Genomic DNA, 14818 nt, shown 5'->3' on the forward strand with positions numbered 1-14818 from the left:
GGATTGTGGCGCATGAAGTGAGCAGCTTTGATTTTTGGAGCATGGCACCGGTAAAAAGTGTGATTTCTGGCGTCCCGCTAGACATTGATTTTATATTGAACCTTTATTTAAATAGGCAAGTCAGTTAAAAACAAATTCTTATTTACAATGACGGCCTAGGAACAGTGGGTTAACTGCCTTGTTCAGGGGCAGAACGACAGATTTTTTACCTCGTCAGCTCGGGGATTTGATCTAGCAACCTTTTGGTTACTGGCCCAACGCTCTAACCACTTGGCAACCTGACACCCCATCACAAAAGAGTTGAATTTGCTATGCATTTCTCTCTTTAGAAAAGAGAAGATGTCTCTTCATATATAGTCCATCTTACAAATCAAAGTAAATTCCCATCTTTAAAATTGTGCCCTGAGTTAAACATGTCACTTGTGTTTGGGTTCTTCAAAATTGACTGCAATGTCTCAAGAATTGGAACGTAAGAAAATGTATCAGTTCTGACTATCTGATCATAAGTTCCAGTAGTTTTGTTTATTCTATTGTCAAATCTAACACCAATGACTTTCTCAACTGGTTGAACTGTTCCTAATTTTTGTATGATATAAGCACTTTGTTATGATACCGAATTCAACAATGTGAAAGGATTTTCAATATTCTGAAAAGAATGTTGAATTTTTCTGATAGTTTGTGTCTTTTGAAGATATACATGCAAGAGTGGTTGTTTTAGCTTGACCCTGTATCTCTTGAACCGCTTCTTCCATGGAATATACAAAACTATTTACAGTCGTCTGACCTACACCTGCAGCCTGCAGTTGTGCAATAGCAGACTCACACACATCAAGTGTGTTCTTGTTAGAAATTGGTACAACATTGGTTGCAACTTGAATTTGAAAGATAATCAGCATTACTTGGGTGATATCAACGGCTGTATTAGCATCCAAGTTAGCGTTTAACAAAATTTGACAGTCTCCGGAATATGCCCAGTTTAAATGCTTCCTAAAGCCTGAAAATGTACCAAATACACAAATCTGCTTGACCACATTTTAGTCAATAGTTCTACCAGGGCACATTCCATGCTTCAACTTGAGATGCTTCACGAGCAAGTTGGTACTTCCATGACTAGCATGGCAAACAAAACATATCATCATCATTTAATCGGCATTAGAGCAGGAGTCTGATGCCCCAAAAATAATCTATATTTTAGGGGGAAAAATCCAGGAGTAGTGCACGTCCCTTGACCCATCTGGAGAATTGGAAAAAGGAGCAAAGTTGATCTATACTATTGATGTTTGATAAGTATTTGCAACTTGTAAAGTTGGGATACAGTGCCTTCGGAAAGTATTCAAACCCCTTGACTTTTTCCAAATTTTGTTACTTTACAGCCTTATTCTGAAATTGATTAAATAAACACATTTCCTCAGCAGTCTACACACAATACCCTGTAATGACAAAACAAAAACAGTTTTTTTTGAAAATGTTGAGAATGAATTACAAATAAAAATAACTTACTTACATAAGTATTCAGACCCTTTGCTATGAGACTCGAAATTGAGCTCAGGTGCATCCTGTTTCCATTGATAATCCTTGATATGTTTCTCCTTGATTGGAGTCCACATGTCTACCTAAGGTCCCACAGTTGACAGTGCATGTCAGAGCAAAACCAAGCCATGAGGTCAAAGGAATTGTCTGTAGAGTGCCGAGACAGGATTGTGTCTAGGCACAGATCTGGGGAAGGGTACCAAAACATTTCTGCAGCATTGAAGGTCCCCAAGATCACAGTGGCCTCACTTAAATGTGTGAAGTTTGGAACCACCAAGGCTCTTCCTAGAGCTGGCCGCCCAGCCAACCTGAGCAATCGGGGGAGAAGGGCCTTGATCAGGGAGGTGACCAAGAAGCTGATGGTCACTCTGACAGAGCTCTAGAGTTCCTCTGTGGAGATGGGAGAACTTTCCAGAAGGACAACCATCTCTGCAGCACTCTACTAATCAGGCCTTTATGGTAGAGTGGCCAGACAGAAGTTTGAACTCTTTGGCCTGAATGCCAAGCGTCACGTCTGTTGGAAACCTGGCACCATCCCTATGGTGAAGTATGGTGGTGGCAGAATCATGCTGTGGGATGTTTTTCAGCGTGCAGGGACTCGTAGACTAGTCAGGATCGAGGAAAAGATGAACAGAGTAAAGTACAGAGAGATCCTTGATGACCTGCTCCAGAGCTCTCAGGATCTCAGACTGGTGCGAAGGTTCACCTTCCAACAGGACAACAAACCTAAGCACACAGCCAAGACAATGCAGGAGTGGCTTTGGGACAAGTCTCTGAATGTACTTGAGTTGCCCAGCCAGAGCCCGGACTTAAACTTGATCAAACATCTCTGGAGTGACTTGAAAATAGCTGTGCAGCAACGCTCCTCATCCAACCTGACATAGCATGAGAGGATCTGCAGAGAAGAGTGGGAGAAACTCCCTAAGTACAGGTGTGCCAAGCTTGTAGCGTCATACCCAAGAAGGCTGTAATTAATCAACAGCTTCAACAAAGTACTGAGAAAAGGGTCTGAATACTTAAGTAAATGTAATATTTCTAGTTTTGTTTTTAACAGATTAGCAAAAATTATAACCTGTTTTTGCTTTGCCATTATGGAGTATGGTGTGTTGATTGATGAGGGACATTTTCAGATTAAGCCTTTAACCTAACAAAATATGGAAAAAGTCAAGGGGTCTGAATACTTTCCAAAGGCATTGTATATAAGATATGCCGTAAGAGCATTTGTGTAAAATCTGATGCAATGCATGAAGTTTAAAATTTTGGGCCATGTGTGAAGTGTTTGCAGACAGAAGGAATATATTATTGAAGAGTCTGTGAATGTAAAATTTTGCAACTGTGGTGGGGTTCATATTTGTGAATTTCCTGAGTGCCCTGTTAGGATGAAAGAGGTTGAGGTGTCAAGGATCAGGGCTGTACAGCAAATCTCCTACAGTATGTGGAGGCGGTGAAGAGCGTAGAAGGGGCAAGAGGCCACAGTTCTGAAGAAGATATGGGGGTGGATGCACCACAACTAGTTGTAAATGTTGTACTTCAATCAAGTGATCTGGAAACACTCATTGTGAAAAATGTGGAATTTGTAGCATTTATAGTCACAGTTGTCAAGTGTCCAAGAAGTTGGACATCATTATATCTGCAGCCGAGAAGTTTTTGGGCCTCCAAGACTTAAAGGCAGAAGTGTAACGTGTGAAATGGCTAGCTTAGTTAGCACGGTGCGCGCTAATAGCGTTTCAATCGGCGACGTCACTCGCTCTGAGACCTTGAAGTAGTTGTTTCCCTTGCTCTGCAATGCCCACGGATTTTGTGGAGTGATTCTTTTTTTCCCTTTTGGGTCCTAATTATCCACCTATACAGTGGGTTGCGGAATGTACATATAGTTGTTGCGAACGCCATTATACAAAAGAAGAAGAAGAACCCTGTTGCGCGCACGTCTTTGCGTGGTCACGCCCCCTGAGCGTATGTGCGCGCACCCTTCTATCGCGTGGTGCTGATCATCCATATTGCTTTTAGTGGTGAAGTTTGGCTTGCAATTTAAAAGAGGCTCCCGGGCGCTTTTTAAATGTTTTAATTCAACACAAACCACTCTGCGTCTTAGACTGAATGCTATTTAGTCTAGGGGTGGAGTGGAGAAACGAGTTCATTCGAGGAATACTTCACATTTTCTTTGTTGAGTAGTAGGCGAATTTGTTGGTATCGTGAGGAAAAGGAGAAATGGCTACTCAGGTAGAGGCGCTCCTACCCAACAATCATCGTATTAAACCAGAGGAGAATGGGCATGCGAGCAAGATGATACAGCATGGAGAGGACTGTCCTGAAAAGGGGGTGAAGCAGACATGTGTTGCCGACGAGGGTAGCAATATGAAAACAAACAACTCAGAACAGTGTTGGATTGCAACGAGTGAGCTACGCTCTAAACAGGCAAAAGAAGAGAGTAACAATCAAGAGAAAGACACCCTGGATCAAGAGATGCACACGACTGATCAAACGGAAGACTGTGTGAAATGTAGTAAAAATGAGTTTGCTGAAGCACCCCCGCCCAAGGTGAACCCATGGACCAAGAAAAAGAATGCGGTGACCGTGGTCAGCCAGAATGGACAATCACATCATGGTTTGTATTCTTCCAAAACGAGTACTGCCTGGGTTTAGGGTGCATTCACCTAAACCACTTGAAGGCCAAGCATGATCTGTTGCTGTCAGATCTATAATAGTAGGGAGTTCCTCACAGGATAATGCTGAATTGCAATCTCCCATCTAGTGTACCTCTCTAGATAGTTAACTATATATAGAGTAAGGCCTCACTAGTTCTGTAATAGAGTGGATTGTAAAGCTTCTTCCACGATATCATTTGAGTTCACGTTCAAAACATCGTACTCTGTCGTCTCTGACTGAGGACACCTGTTCTACAAATGCAATCAGATAAATGAAGCAGATGGCTAGAATAGTTTGACAGTGTCAGGCCTCACTAGGGTACGTTACAGGCTGAGCCCAGCGAGGATTCACATGTTGAGATATTTAAAAACTATAACGTTATCATTACACTACTGACATCGCCTGTGCAAATCATCATTTCCCATGTCTTTATTTTTGTCCCAGCTGCGGATGAAGTGATTTGGGTTGACCGTCGCTTTCCCATTACAGTTGCGTGGCTGGCTATCATGGCTGTGTAGACAATGTTAGCAACAACACGATGTCTGAACTGAATCGGCAAGGCACATTAATACCGTAGCATTGTCGTCATAGGTGGCACTGCGCTTTAACTTTCACGATTCAACGCTATGTAACTTACGGTAGCTACAATATTTTTTTTTTTGTTGCCGATAATTGTGAAGCGCTGTTTGCAGTGACATGCTGCCAGTGGACGTCTGAAGCTCCTGCTTTAATTTGAGAAAGATTAGCCTACCACGCTGGAAGTGAGTGCTGATGACTAATAATAACGCTAGCAACTAGGCCTAGCTAACGCTTGTTGGCTGATTTTTCAGTTTCTAGCTAACGCTTGTTGGCTGATCTTCAGGCTCTAGCTAACGCTTGTTGGCTGATCTTCAGGCTCTAGCTAACGCTTGTTGGCTGATCTTCAGGCTCTAGCTAACGCTAGTTGGCTGATCTTCAGGCTCTAGCTAACGCTAGTTGGCTGATCTTCAGGCTCTAGCTAACGCTAGTTGGCTGATCTTCAGGCTCTAGCTAACGCTAGTTGGCTGATCTTCAGGCTCTAGCTAACGCTAGTTGGCTGATCTTCAGGCTCTAGCTAACGCTAGTTGGCTGATCTTCAGGCTCTAGCTAACGCTAGTTGGCTGATCTTCAGGCTCTAGCTAACGCTAGTTGGCTGATTTTCAGGCTCTAGCTAACGCTAGTTGGCTGATCTTCGGGCAGCTGACGGAACCAACTCATGTTATTTAATGCTACACTTATGTCGGATAGTTTGACAGTTATGCAGTGTTGGACAATACTGCAGGTTTACCTAACGGGATGAAAACGTGTTCATCCACCAAATGGCCGGGAACAAGACTTTTGTTTAAAATGTATGTTTAGGGCGCATTTCTAACAATTTCATCGATATTTGTTTAAGATTCAGCTATCGGGGGCAGATAGCTGGCTCTTGAATTCTATTGATTAGGAGTCGAGTATGATTTTTCAACGCCGATACCGGTTATTGGAGGACCAAAAAGATACCTATTAATCGGCCGATTGTTGTTGTTGTAATAATGACAATTACAACCATACTGAATTAACACTTATTTTAACTTAATATAAAACATCAATAAAATCAATTTAGCCTCAAATAAACATGAAACATGTTCAATTTGGTTTAAATAATGCAAAAACAAAGTGTTGGAGAAGAAAGTAATATGTACCATGTAAAATGTGTGCCATGTAAAAAAAAAAAAAGAAGCTAACGTTTAAGTTCCTTGCTCAGAACATGAGATCATATGAAAGTTGGTGGTTCCTTTTTAACATGAGACTTCAATATTCCAAGGTAAGAGGTTTTAGGTTGTAGTATTTATAGGACTATTTCTCTCTATACCATTTGTATTTCATATACCTTTGACTATTGGATGTTCTTATAGGCACTATAGTATTGCCAGTGTAACAGTATAGCTTCTGTCCCCCTCCTCGCCCCTACCTGGGCTCGAATCAGGAACACATCGACAACAGCCACACTTGAGCTTCAATGCCATACAACACTCCTTCCATGGCCTCCAACTGCTCTTAAACGCTAGTAAAACCAAATGCATGCTTTTCAACCGTTCGCACGCCCGACTAGCATCACCACCCTGGATGGTTCCGACCTACAATATGTGGACATCTATAAGTACCTAGGTGTCTGGCTAGACTGCAAACTCTCCTTCCAGACTCATATCAAACATCTCCAATCCAAAATCAAATCTAGAGTTGACTTTCTATTTCGCAACAAAGCCTCCTTCACTCACGTCGCCAAACTTACCCTAGTAAAACTGACTATCCTACCGATCCTCGACTTCTACAAGTCTATGCTAGGTAAAGCTCCGCCTTATCTCAGCTCACTGGTCATGATGGCAACACCCACCCGTAGCACGCGCTCCAGAAGGTGTATCTCACTGATCATCCCTAAAGCCAAAACCTAATTTGGCCGCCTTTCCTTCCAGTTCTCTGCTGCCTGCGACTGGAACGAATTGCAAAAATCGTTGAAGTTGGAGACTTATCTCCCTCACCAACTTTAAACATCTGCTATCTGAGTAGCTAACTGATCGCTGCAGCTGTACATAGTCCATCGGTATATAGCCCACCCAATTTACCTACCTCATCCCCATACTGTTTTTATTTATTTTATTTTATTCTATTTTGCACACCAGTATCTCTACCTGTACATGTTCATCTGATCATTTATCACTCCAGTGTTAATCTGCTAAATCGTAATGATTCACTCCTATGGCCCATTTATTGCCAACCTCCTCATGCCTTTTGCACACAATGTATATAGATTATTTTTTTCTACTGTGTTATTGACTTGTTTACTCAATGTGTAACTCTGTGTTGTCTGTTCACACTGCTATGCTTTATCTTGTCCAGGTCGCAGTTGCAAATGAGAACTTGTTCTCAACTAGCCTACCTGGTTAAATAAAGGTGAAATAAAATAAAAATAACCTCGAAGCATCGTTACCCATCGCTCCACAAAAGCCGCGGCCCTTGCAGCGCAAGGGGAATAACTACTCCAAATCTAAAAGCGAGTGATGTTTGAGACTGTTTTAGCGCACACCCAGCTAACTAGCTAGCCATTTCACATTGGTTACACCAGCCATTAGGCTGATAGGCTTGAAGTCATAAACAGAAATACAAGCCTTGGTCATTAATATGATCGAATCCGGAAACTATCATTTCGAAAACAAAACCTTTATTATTTCAGTGAAATACGGAACCGTTCTGTATTTTATCTAACGGGTGGCATCCCTAAGTCTAAATATTATTGTTACATTGCACAACCTTCAATGTATGTCATAATTATGTAAAATTCTGGCAAATTAGTTCGCAATGAGATGGGCAGCCCAAACTGTTGCATATACCCTGACTCTGCGTGCAATGAACGCAAGAGAAATGACACAATTTCACCTGGTTAATATTGCCTGCTAAACTGGATTAGTAGTTATAACTAGTGATTGTTTTTTATAAGATAAGTTTAATGCTAGCTAGCAATTTACCTTGGCTTCTACTGCATTTGCGTAACAGGCAGGCTACTCGTGGAGTGCAATGGTTAGAGCATTGGACCAGTTAACTGCGGTTGCAAGATTGGAAGAAGAATGTGTTCTTAACTGACATGCCTGGTTAAATAAAAGGTATAAAATAAAAATAATAGCCTGAAATCGGCGCCCAAAAATACTGATTTCCGATTGTTATGAAAACTTGATATCGATCCTAATTAATCGGCCATTTTTTATTTTTTTATTTTTTATTTTATTTCACCTTTATTTAACCAGGTAGGCTAGTTGAGAACAAGTTCTCATTTGCAACTGCGACCTGGCCAAGATAAAGCATAGCAGTGTGAGCATACAACAAAGAGTTACACATGGAGTAAACAATTAACAAGTCAATAACACAGTAGAAAACGAAGGGGGGGTCTATATACAATGTGTGCAAAAGGCATGAGGAGGTAGGCAAATAATTACAATTTTGCAGATTAACACTGGAGTGATAAAAGATCAGATGGTCATGTACAGGTAGAGATATTGGTGTGCAGAAGAGCAGAAAAGTAAATAAATAGAAACAGTACGGGGATGAGGTAGGTGAAAAGGGTGGGCTATTTACCAATAGACTATGTACAGCTGCAGCGATCGGTTAGCTGCTCAGATAGCTGATGTTTGAAGTTGGTGAGGGAGATAAAAGTCTCCAACTTCAGCGATTTTTGCAATTCGTTCCAGTCACAGGCAGCAGAGTACTGGAACGAAAGGCGGCCAAATGAGGTGTTGGCTTTAGGGATGATCAGTGAGATACACCTGCTGGAGCGCGTGCTACGGATGGGTGTTGCCATCGTGACCAGTGAGCTGAGATAAGGCGGAGCTTTACCTAGCATAGACTTGTAGATGACCTGGAGCCAGTGGGTCTGGCGACGAATATGTAGCGAGGGCCAGCCGACTAGAGCATACAAGTCGCAGTGGTGGGTAGTATAAGGTGCTTTAGTGACAAAACGGATGGCACTGTGATAGACTGCATCCAGTTTGCTGAGTAGAGTGTTGGAAGCCATTTTGTAGATGACATCGCCGAAGTCGAGGATCGGTAGGATAGTCAGTTTTACTAGGGTAAGCTTGGCGGCTTGAGTGAAGGAGGCTTTGTTGCGGAATAGAAAGCCGACTCTTGATTTGATTTTCGATTGGAGATGTTTGATATGAGTCTGGAAGGAGAGTTTGCAGTCTAGCCAGACACCTAGGTACTTATAGACGTCCACATATTCTAGGTCGGAACCATCCAGGGTGGTGATGCTAGTCGGGCATGCAGGTGCAGGCAGCGACCGGTTGAAAAGCATGCATTTGGTCTTACTAGCGTTTAAGAGCAGTTGGAGGCCACGGAAGGAGTGTTGTATGGCATTGAAGCTTGTTTGGAGGTTAGATAGCACAGTGTCCAAAGACGGGCCGAAAGTATATAGAATGGTGTCGTCTGCGTAGAGGTGGATCAGGGAATCGCCCGCAGCAAGAGCAACATCATTGATATACACAGAGAAAAGAGTCGGCCCGAGAATTGAACCCTGTGGCACCCCCATAGAGACTGCCAGAGGACCGGACAGCATGCCCTCCGATTTGACACACTGAACTCTGTCTGCAAAGTAATTGGTGAACCAGGCAAGGCAGTCATCCGAAAAACCGAGGCTACTGAGTCTGCCGATAAGAATATGGTGATTGACAGAGTCGAAAGCCTTGGCGAGGTCGATGAAGACGGCTGCACAGTACTGTCTTTTATCGATGGCGGTTATGATGTCGTTTAGTACCTTGAGTGTGGCTGAGGTGCACCCGTGACCGGCTCGGAAACCAGATTGCACAGCGGAGAAGGTACGGTGGGATTCGAGATGGTCAGTGACCTGTTTGTTGACTTGGCTTTCGAAGACCTTAGATAGGCAGGGCAGGATGGATATAGGTCTGTAACAGTTTGGGTCCAGGGTGTCTCCCCCTTTGAAGAGGGGGATGACTGCGGCAGCTTTCCAATCCTTGGGGATCTCAGACGAGATGAAAGAGAGGTTGAACAGGCTGGTAATAGGGGTTGCGACAATGGTGGCAGATAGTTTCAGAAATAGAGGGTCCAGATTGTCAAGCCCAGCTGATTTGTACGGGTCCAGGTTTTGCAGCTCTTTCAGAACATCTGCTATCTGGATTTGGGTAAAGGAGAACCTGGAGAGGCTTGGGCGAGGAGCTGCGGGGGGGGCGGAGCTGTTGGCCGAGGTTGAAGTAGCCAGGCGGAAGGCATGGCCAGCCGTTGAGAAATGCTTATTGAAGTTTTCGAAAATCATGGATTTATCAGTGGTGACCGTGTTACCTAGCCTCAGTGCAGTGGGCAGCTGGGAGGAGGTGCTCTTGTTCTCCATGGACTTCACAGTGTCCCAGAACTTTTTGGAGTTGGAGCTACAGGATGCAAACTTCTGCCTGAAGAAGCTGGCCTTAGCTTTCCTGACTGACTGCGTGTATTGGTTCCGGACTTCCCTGAACAGTTGCATATCACGGGGACTATTCGATGCTATTGCAGTCCGCCACAGGATGTTTTTGTGCTGGTCGAGGGCAGTCAGGTCTGGGGTGAACCAAGGGCTGTATCTGTTCTTAGTTCTGCATTTTTTGAACGGAGCATGCTTATCTAAAATGGTGAGGAAGTTACTTTTAAAGAATGACCAGGCATCCTCAACTGACGGGATGAGGTCAATGTCCTTCCAGGATACCCGGGCCAGGTCGATTAGAAAGGCCTGCTCACAGAAGTGTTTTAGGGAGCGCTTGACAGTGATGAGGGGTGGTCGTTTGACTGCGGCTCCGTAGCGGATACAGGCAATGAGGCAGTGATCGCTGAGATCCTGGTTGAAGACAGCGGAGGTGTATTTGGAGGGCCAGTTGGTCAGGATGACGTCTATGAGGGTGCCCTTGTTTACAGAGTTAGGGTTGTACCTGGTGGGTTCCTTGATGATTTGTGTGAGATTGAGGGCATCTAGCTTAGATTGTAGGACTGGCGGGGTGTTAAGCATATCCCAGTTTAGGTCACCTAACAGAACAAACTCTGAAGCTAGATGGGGGGCGATCAATTCACAAATGGTGTCCAGGGCACAGCTGGGAGCTGAGGGGGGTCGGTAGCAGGCGGCAACCGTGAGAGACTTATTTCTGGAGAGAGTAATTTTCAAAATTAGTAGTTCGAACTGTTTGGGTATGGACCTGGAAAGTATGACATTACTTTGCAGGCCATCTCTGCAGTAAACTGCAACTCCTCCCCCTTTGGCAGTTCTATCTTGACGGAAGATGTTATAGTTGGGTATGGAAATCTCTGAATTTTTGGTGGCCTTCCTGAGCCAGGATTCAGACACAGCAAGGACATCAGGGTTAGCAGAGTGTGCTAAAGCAGTGAGTAAGACAAACTTAGGGAGGAGGCTTCTGATGTTGACATGCATGAAACCAAGGCTTTTTCGAACACAGAAGTCAACAAATGAGGGTGCCTGGGGACATGCAGGGCCTGGGTTTACCTCCACATCACCCGCGGAACAGAGAAGGAGTAGTATGAGGGTGCGGCTAAAGGCTATCAAAACTGGTCGCCTAGAGCGTTGGGGACAGAGAATAAGAGGAGCAGGTTTCTGGGCATGGTAGAATATATTCAGGGCATAATGCGCAGACAGGGGTATGGTGGGGTGCGGGTACAGCGGAGGTAAGCCCAGGCACTGGGTGATGATGAGAGAGGTTGTATCTCTGGACATGCTGGTAGTAATGGGTGAGGTCACCGCATGTGTGGGAGGTGGGACAAAGGAGTTATCAGGGGTATGAAGAGTGGAACTAGGGGCTCCATTGTGAACTAATTAATCGGTGAACTAACTAATCGGTCGACCTCTAGTATTGATTCATCATATTTACAGCCGCCACATGATCAAAAGCTAGCTTGATGTTAGCCAGTAAGTTAGTTAGCTCATTTGCTATGCTAGCTACCTATCAGCTTGGATGTAGACAACCCAATTAGTTTTTTGTGTACCTGGCGCCTAATACGTTCTATCATATCCTTCTGATATAGAATCATTGAGACCCTAGTTTATTACACTGACCAAAAATATAAACGTAACAAGTAAAGCGTTGATCCCATGTTTAATAAGCAGAATTAAAATATCCCAGAAATGTTCCATACACACAAATATTATTTATCTCAAATGTTGTGCACAAATGTAATCAGCTTCTTGATATGCCACAGGTCAGGTGGGTGGATTATCTTTAAAGGAGGAATACTCACTAACAGAATGTAAACAGCATGATCATTACACAGGTGGGGCGGCAGTGTAGCCTAGTGGTTGGACTAGGGGTAGCCTAGTGTTGGACTAGTAACCGGAAGGTTCCAAGTTCAAACCCCCGAGCTGACAAGGTACAAAATCTGTCGTTCTGCCCCTGAACAGGCAGTTAACCCACTGTTCCTAGGCTGTCATTGAAAATAAGAATTTGTTCTTAACTGACTTGCCTGGTTAAATAAAGGTTAAATAAAAATAAGAGGTGCACTTTGTGCTGGGGACAATAAAAGGCCACTCTAAAATGTGCCGTTTTGTCACACAACACTATGCCACAGATGTCTTGAGATTTCAGGGAGCGTGCAATTGGCATGCTGACTGCAGGATTATCCACCAGAGCTGTTGCCGGATAATTTAATGTTAATTTCTCTTCCATAAGCCGCCTCCAACGTCATTTTACAGAATTTCGCAGTACGTCCAACTGGCCTCACAACCGCAGACCACGTATAGCCACGCCAGCCCAGGGCCTCCAAATCCAGATTTTTCACCTGCGGAATCGTCTGATACCAGTCACCCGGACAGCTGATGAAACTGGCTTTGCACAACCAAAGAAATTCTGCACAAATGGTGCTCATGCCAGATAGCGTTTTCTGATCCACGCCCCTACCTTTTAATTTAATATTTATTTTTATTTTTAGATGTGACCAACAGATGCATATCTGTGTTCCCAGTCATGTGAAATCCATAGATTAGGGCCTAATTAATTAATTTAAATTGACTGATTTCCGTATATATCAAATTTGATTTCACATGCATCAAATGCAACAGGTGAAATGCTTTACTGGCAAGCTCTTAAAAAACAATGCAGTTCAAGAAAGAGTTAAGAGAATATTTACGAAATAAACTAAAGTAAAAATAGTAAAATAAAAAGTAACACAATAAAAATGACGAGGCAATATACATGGGGTACCAAGTCAATGTGCTGGGGTACAGGTTAGTTATTTTGTACATGTACAGTTTAAGTTGGAAGTTTACATACACTTATATTGGAGTCATTAAAGCTCATTTTTCAACAACTCCACATTTCTTGTTAATAAATTATAGTTTTGGCAAGTCGGTTGGTTAGGATATCTACTTTGCATGACACAAGTAATTTTTCCAACAATTGTTTACAGACAGATTATTTCACTGTATCACAATTCCACTGGGTCAGAAGTTGACATACACTAAGTCGACTGTGCCTTTTAAAAAGTTTGGAAAATTACAGAAAATGATAGGCTAATTGACATCATTTGAGTCAATTGGATGTGTACCTGTGGATGTATTTCAAGGCCTACCTTCAAACTCAGTGCCTCTTTGCTTGACATCATGGGGAAATCAAAAGAAATCAGGGACAAAGATCGTACTTTTTGGAGAAAAGTCCTCTGGTCTGATGAAACAAAAATAGAACTGTTTGGCCATAATGACCATTGTTATGTTGGGAGGAAAAAGGGGGAGGCTTGCAAGCCAAAGAACACCATCCCAACTGTCAAGCACTGGGGTGGCAGCATCATGTTGTGGGGTGCTTTTCTGCAGGAGGGACTGGTGCACTTCACAAAATAGATAGAATCATGGTGTGGGAAACATTTCCGTGGATATATTGGAACATCTCAAGACATCAGTCAGGAATTTAAAGCTTGGGCGCAAATGCGTCTTCCAAATGGACAATGACCAAGCATACTTTCAAAGTTGTGTCAAAATGGATTAAGGACAACAAAGTCAAGGTAATGGAGTGGCCATCACAAAGCCCTGACCTCAATCCTATAGAAAATTTGTGGGCAGAACTCAAAATGCCGGTCCGAGCAAGGAGGCCTACAAACCAGACTGTTACACCAGCTCTGTCAGGAGGAATGGGCCGAAATTCACCCAACTTATAGTGGAAGTCTACCCCAAACTTTTGACCTAAGTTATTAAACAATTTAAAGGCAATGCTACACTCAATTAGTATTTGGTATGTAAACTTCTGACCCACTGGGAATGTGATGAAAAAATGAAAGCTGAAATAAATCATTCTCTCTACTCTACATTCTCTATTATTAGAATGTAAAATTCTGACATTCTACATTCCTAAAATAAAGTGGTGATCCTAACTGACCTAAAATTGAATTTTTACTAGTATTGAATTTCAGGAATTGTGAAACTGAGTTTAAATGTATTTGGCTATGTAAACTTCCGACTTCAACTGTAGGTAGGGGTAAAGTGACTACATCGATAAAAAACAGCGAGTAGCAGCAGTGTAAAAACAAATGGTTGGGGGGGGGTCAATGTAAATAGTCTGTTGGCCATTTGATTAATTGTTCAGCAGTCTTCTGGCTTAGGGGTAGAAGCTGTTAAGGATCCCTTTGGTTCTAGACTTGGCTTTCCGGTACCGCTTGCCGTGCGGTAGCAGAGAGAACAGTCTATGACTGGGGTGACTGGAGTCTGACTATTTTTTTAAATATGAACTGTAACTCAGTAAAATCATTGAAATTGTTGCATGTTGTGTTTATATTTTTGTTCAGTGTAGTTGGTTACCTTGCTAGCAAGTTTTAGTGTTATCTGTGTCACTATGTGTTTGACACAGATTGTGAGGAGACCAGTGTAAAATCTGAATCTGCAGTTCGCAAACTATTCATTCTTTTTGAACAAGTCTTTTTAATTCTTTTTTATTTTTTGGTACGGACTCCAGTCAGTTTTTTTTAAGTGACACGTTCATTTAAGCCGGTCATTTGATCTGCTAATGCTGACCTCGAGTCCTACAGCAGGATTAATACATGCTCCTCACACTCAGCTGCTCCAGAAACGTCCTGTGACCAACTTTCTGTATCCACGCAGGAACATCATGAAAAGAGAGAAGAAAACAAA

At 42.9% G+C, this 14818-nt stretch overlaps 1 protein-coding gene across 3 annotated transcripts in view; it reads left to right on the forward strand.

Moving 5' to 3' along the window:
* Positions 1-3493: 3493 nt before the first annotated feature.
* Positions 3494-14818, forward strand: part of LOC109867323 (La ribonucleoprotein 1, translational regulator) — an 89007-nt gene continuing 77682 nt past the window's right edge. For all 3 annotated transcript variants that reach the window (XM_020456427.2, XM_020456428.2, XM_020456430.2), the window contains exon 1: positions 3494-4135. In XM_020456427.2, coding sequence (XP_020312016.1) covers positions 3739-4135 — 397 coding nt within the window. In that variant the 5' untranslated portion in view covers positions 3494-3738. The remainder of the gene's footprint in view (positions 4136-14818) is intronic.

The sequence above is a fragment of the Oncorhynchus kisutch genome, linkage group LG22, assembly GCF_002021735.2.
Source record: "Oncorhynchus kisutch isolate 150728-3 linkage group LG22, Okis_V2, whole genome shotgun sequence".
Lineage (NCBI taxonomy): Eukaryota > Metazoa > Chordata > Actinopteri > Salmoniformes > Salmonidae > Oncorhynchus > Oncorhynchus kisutch.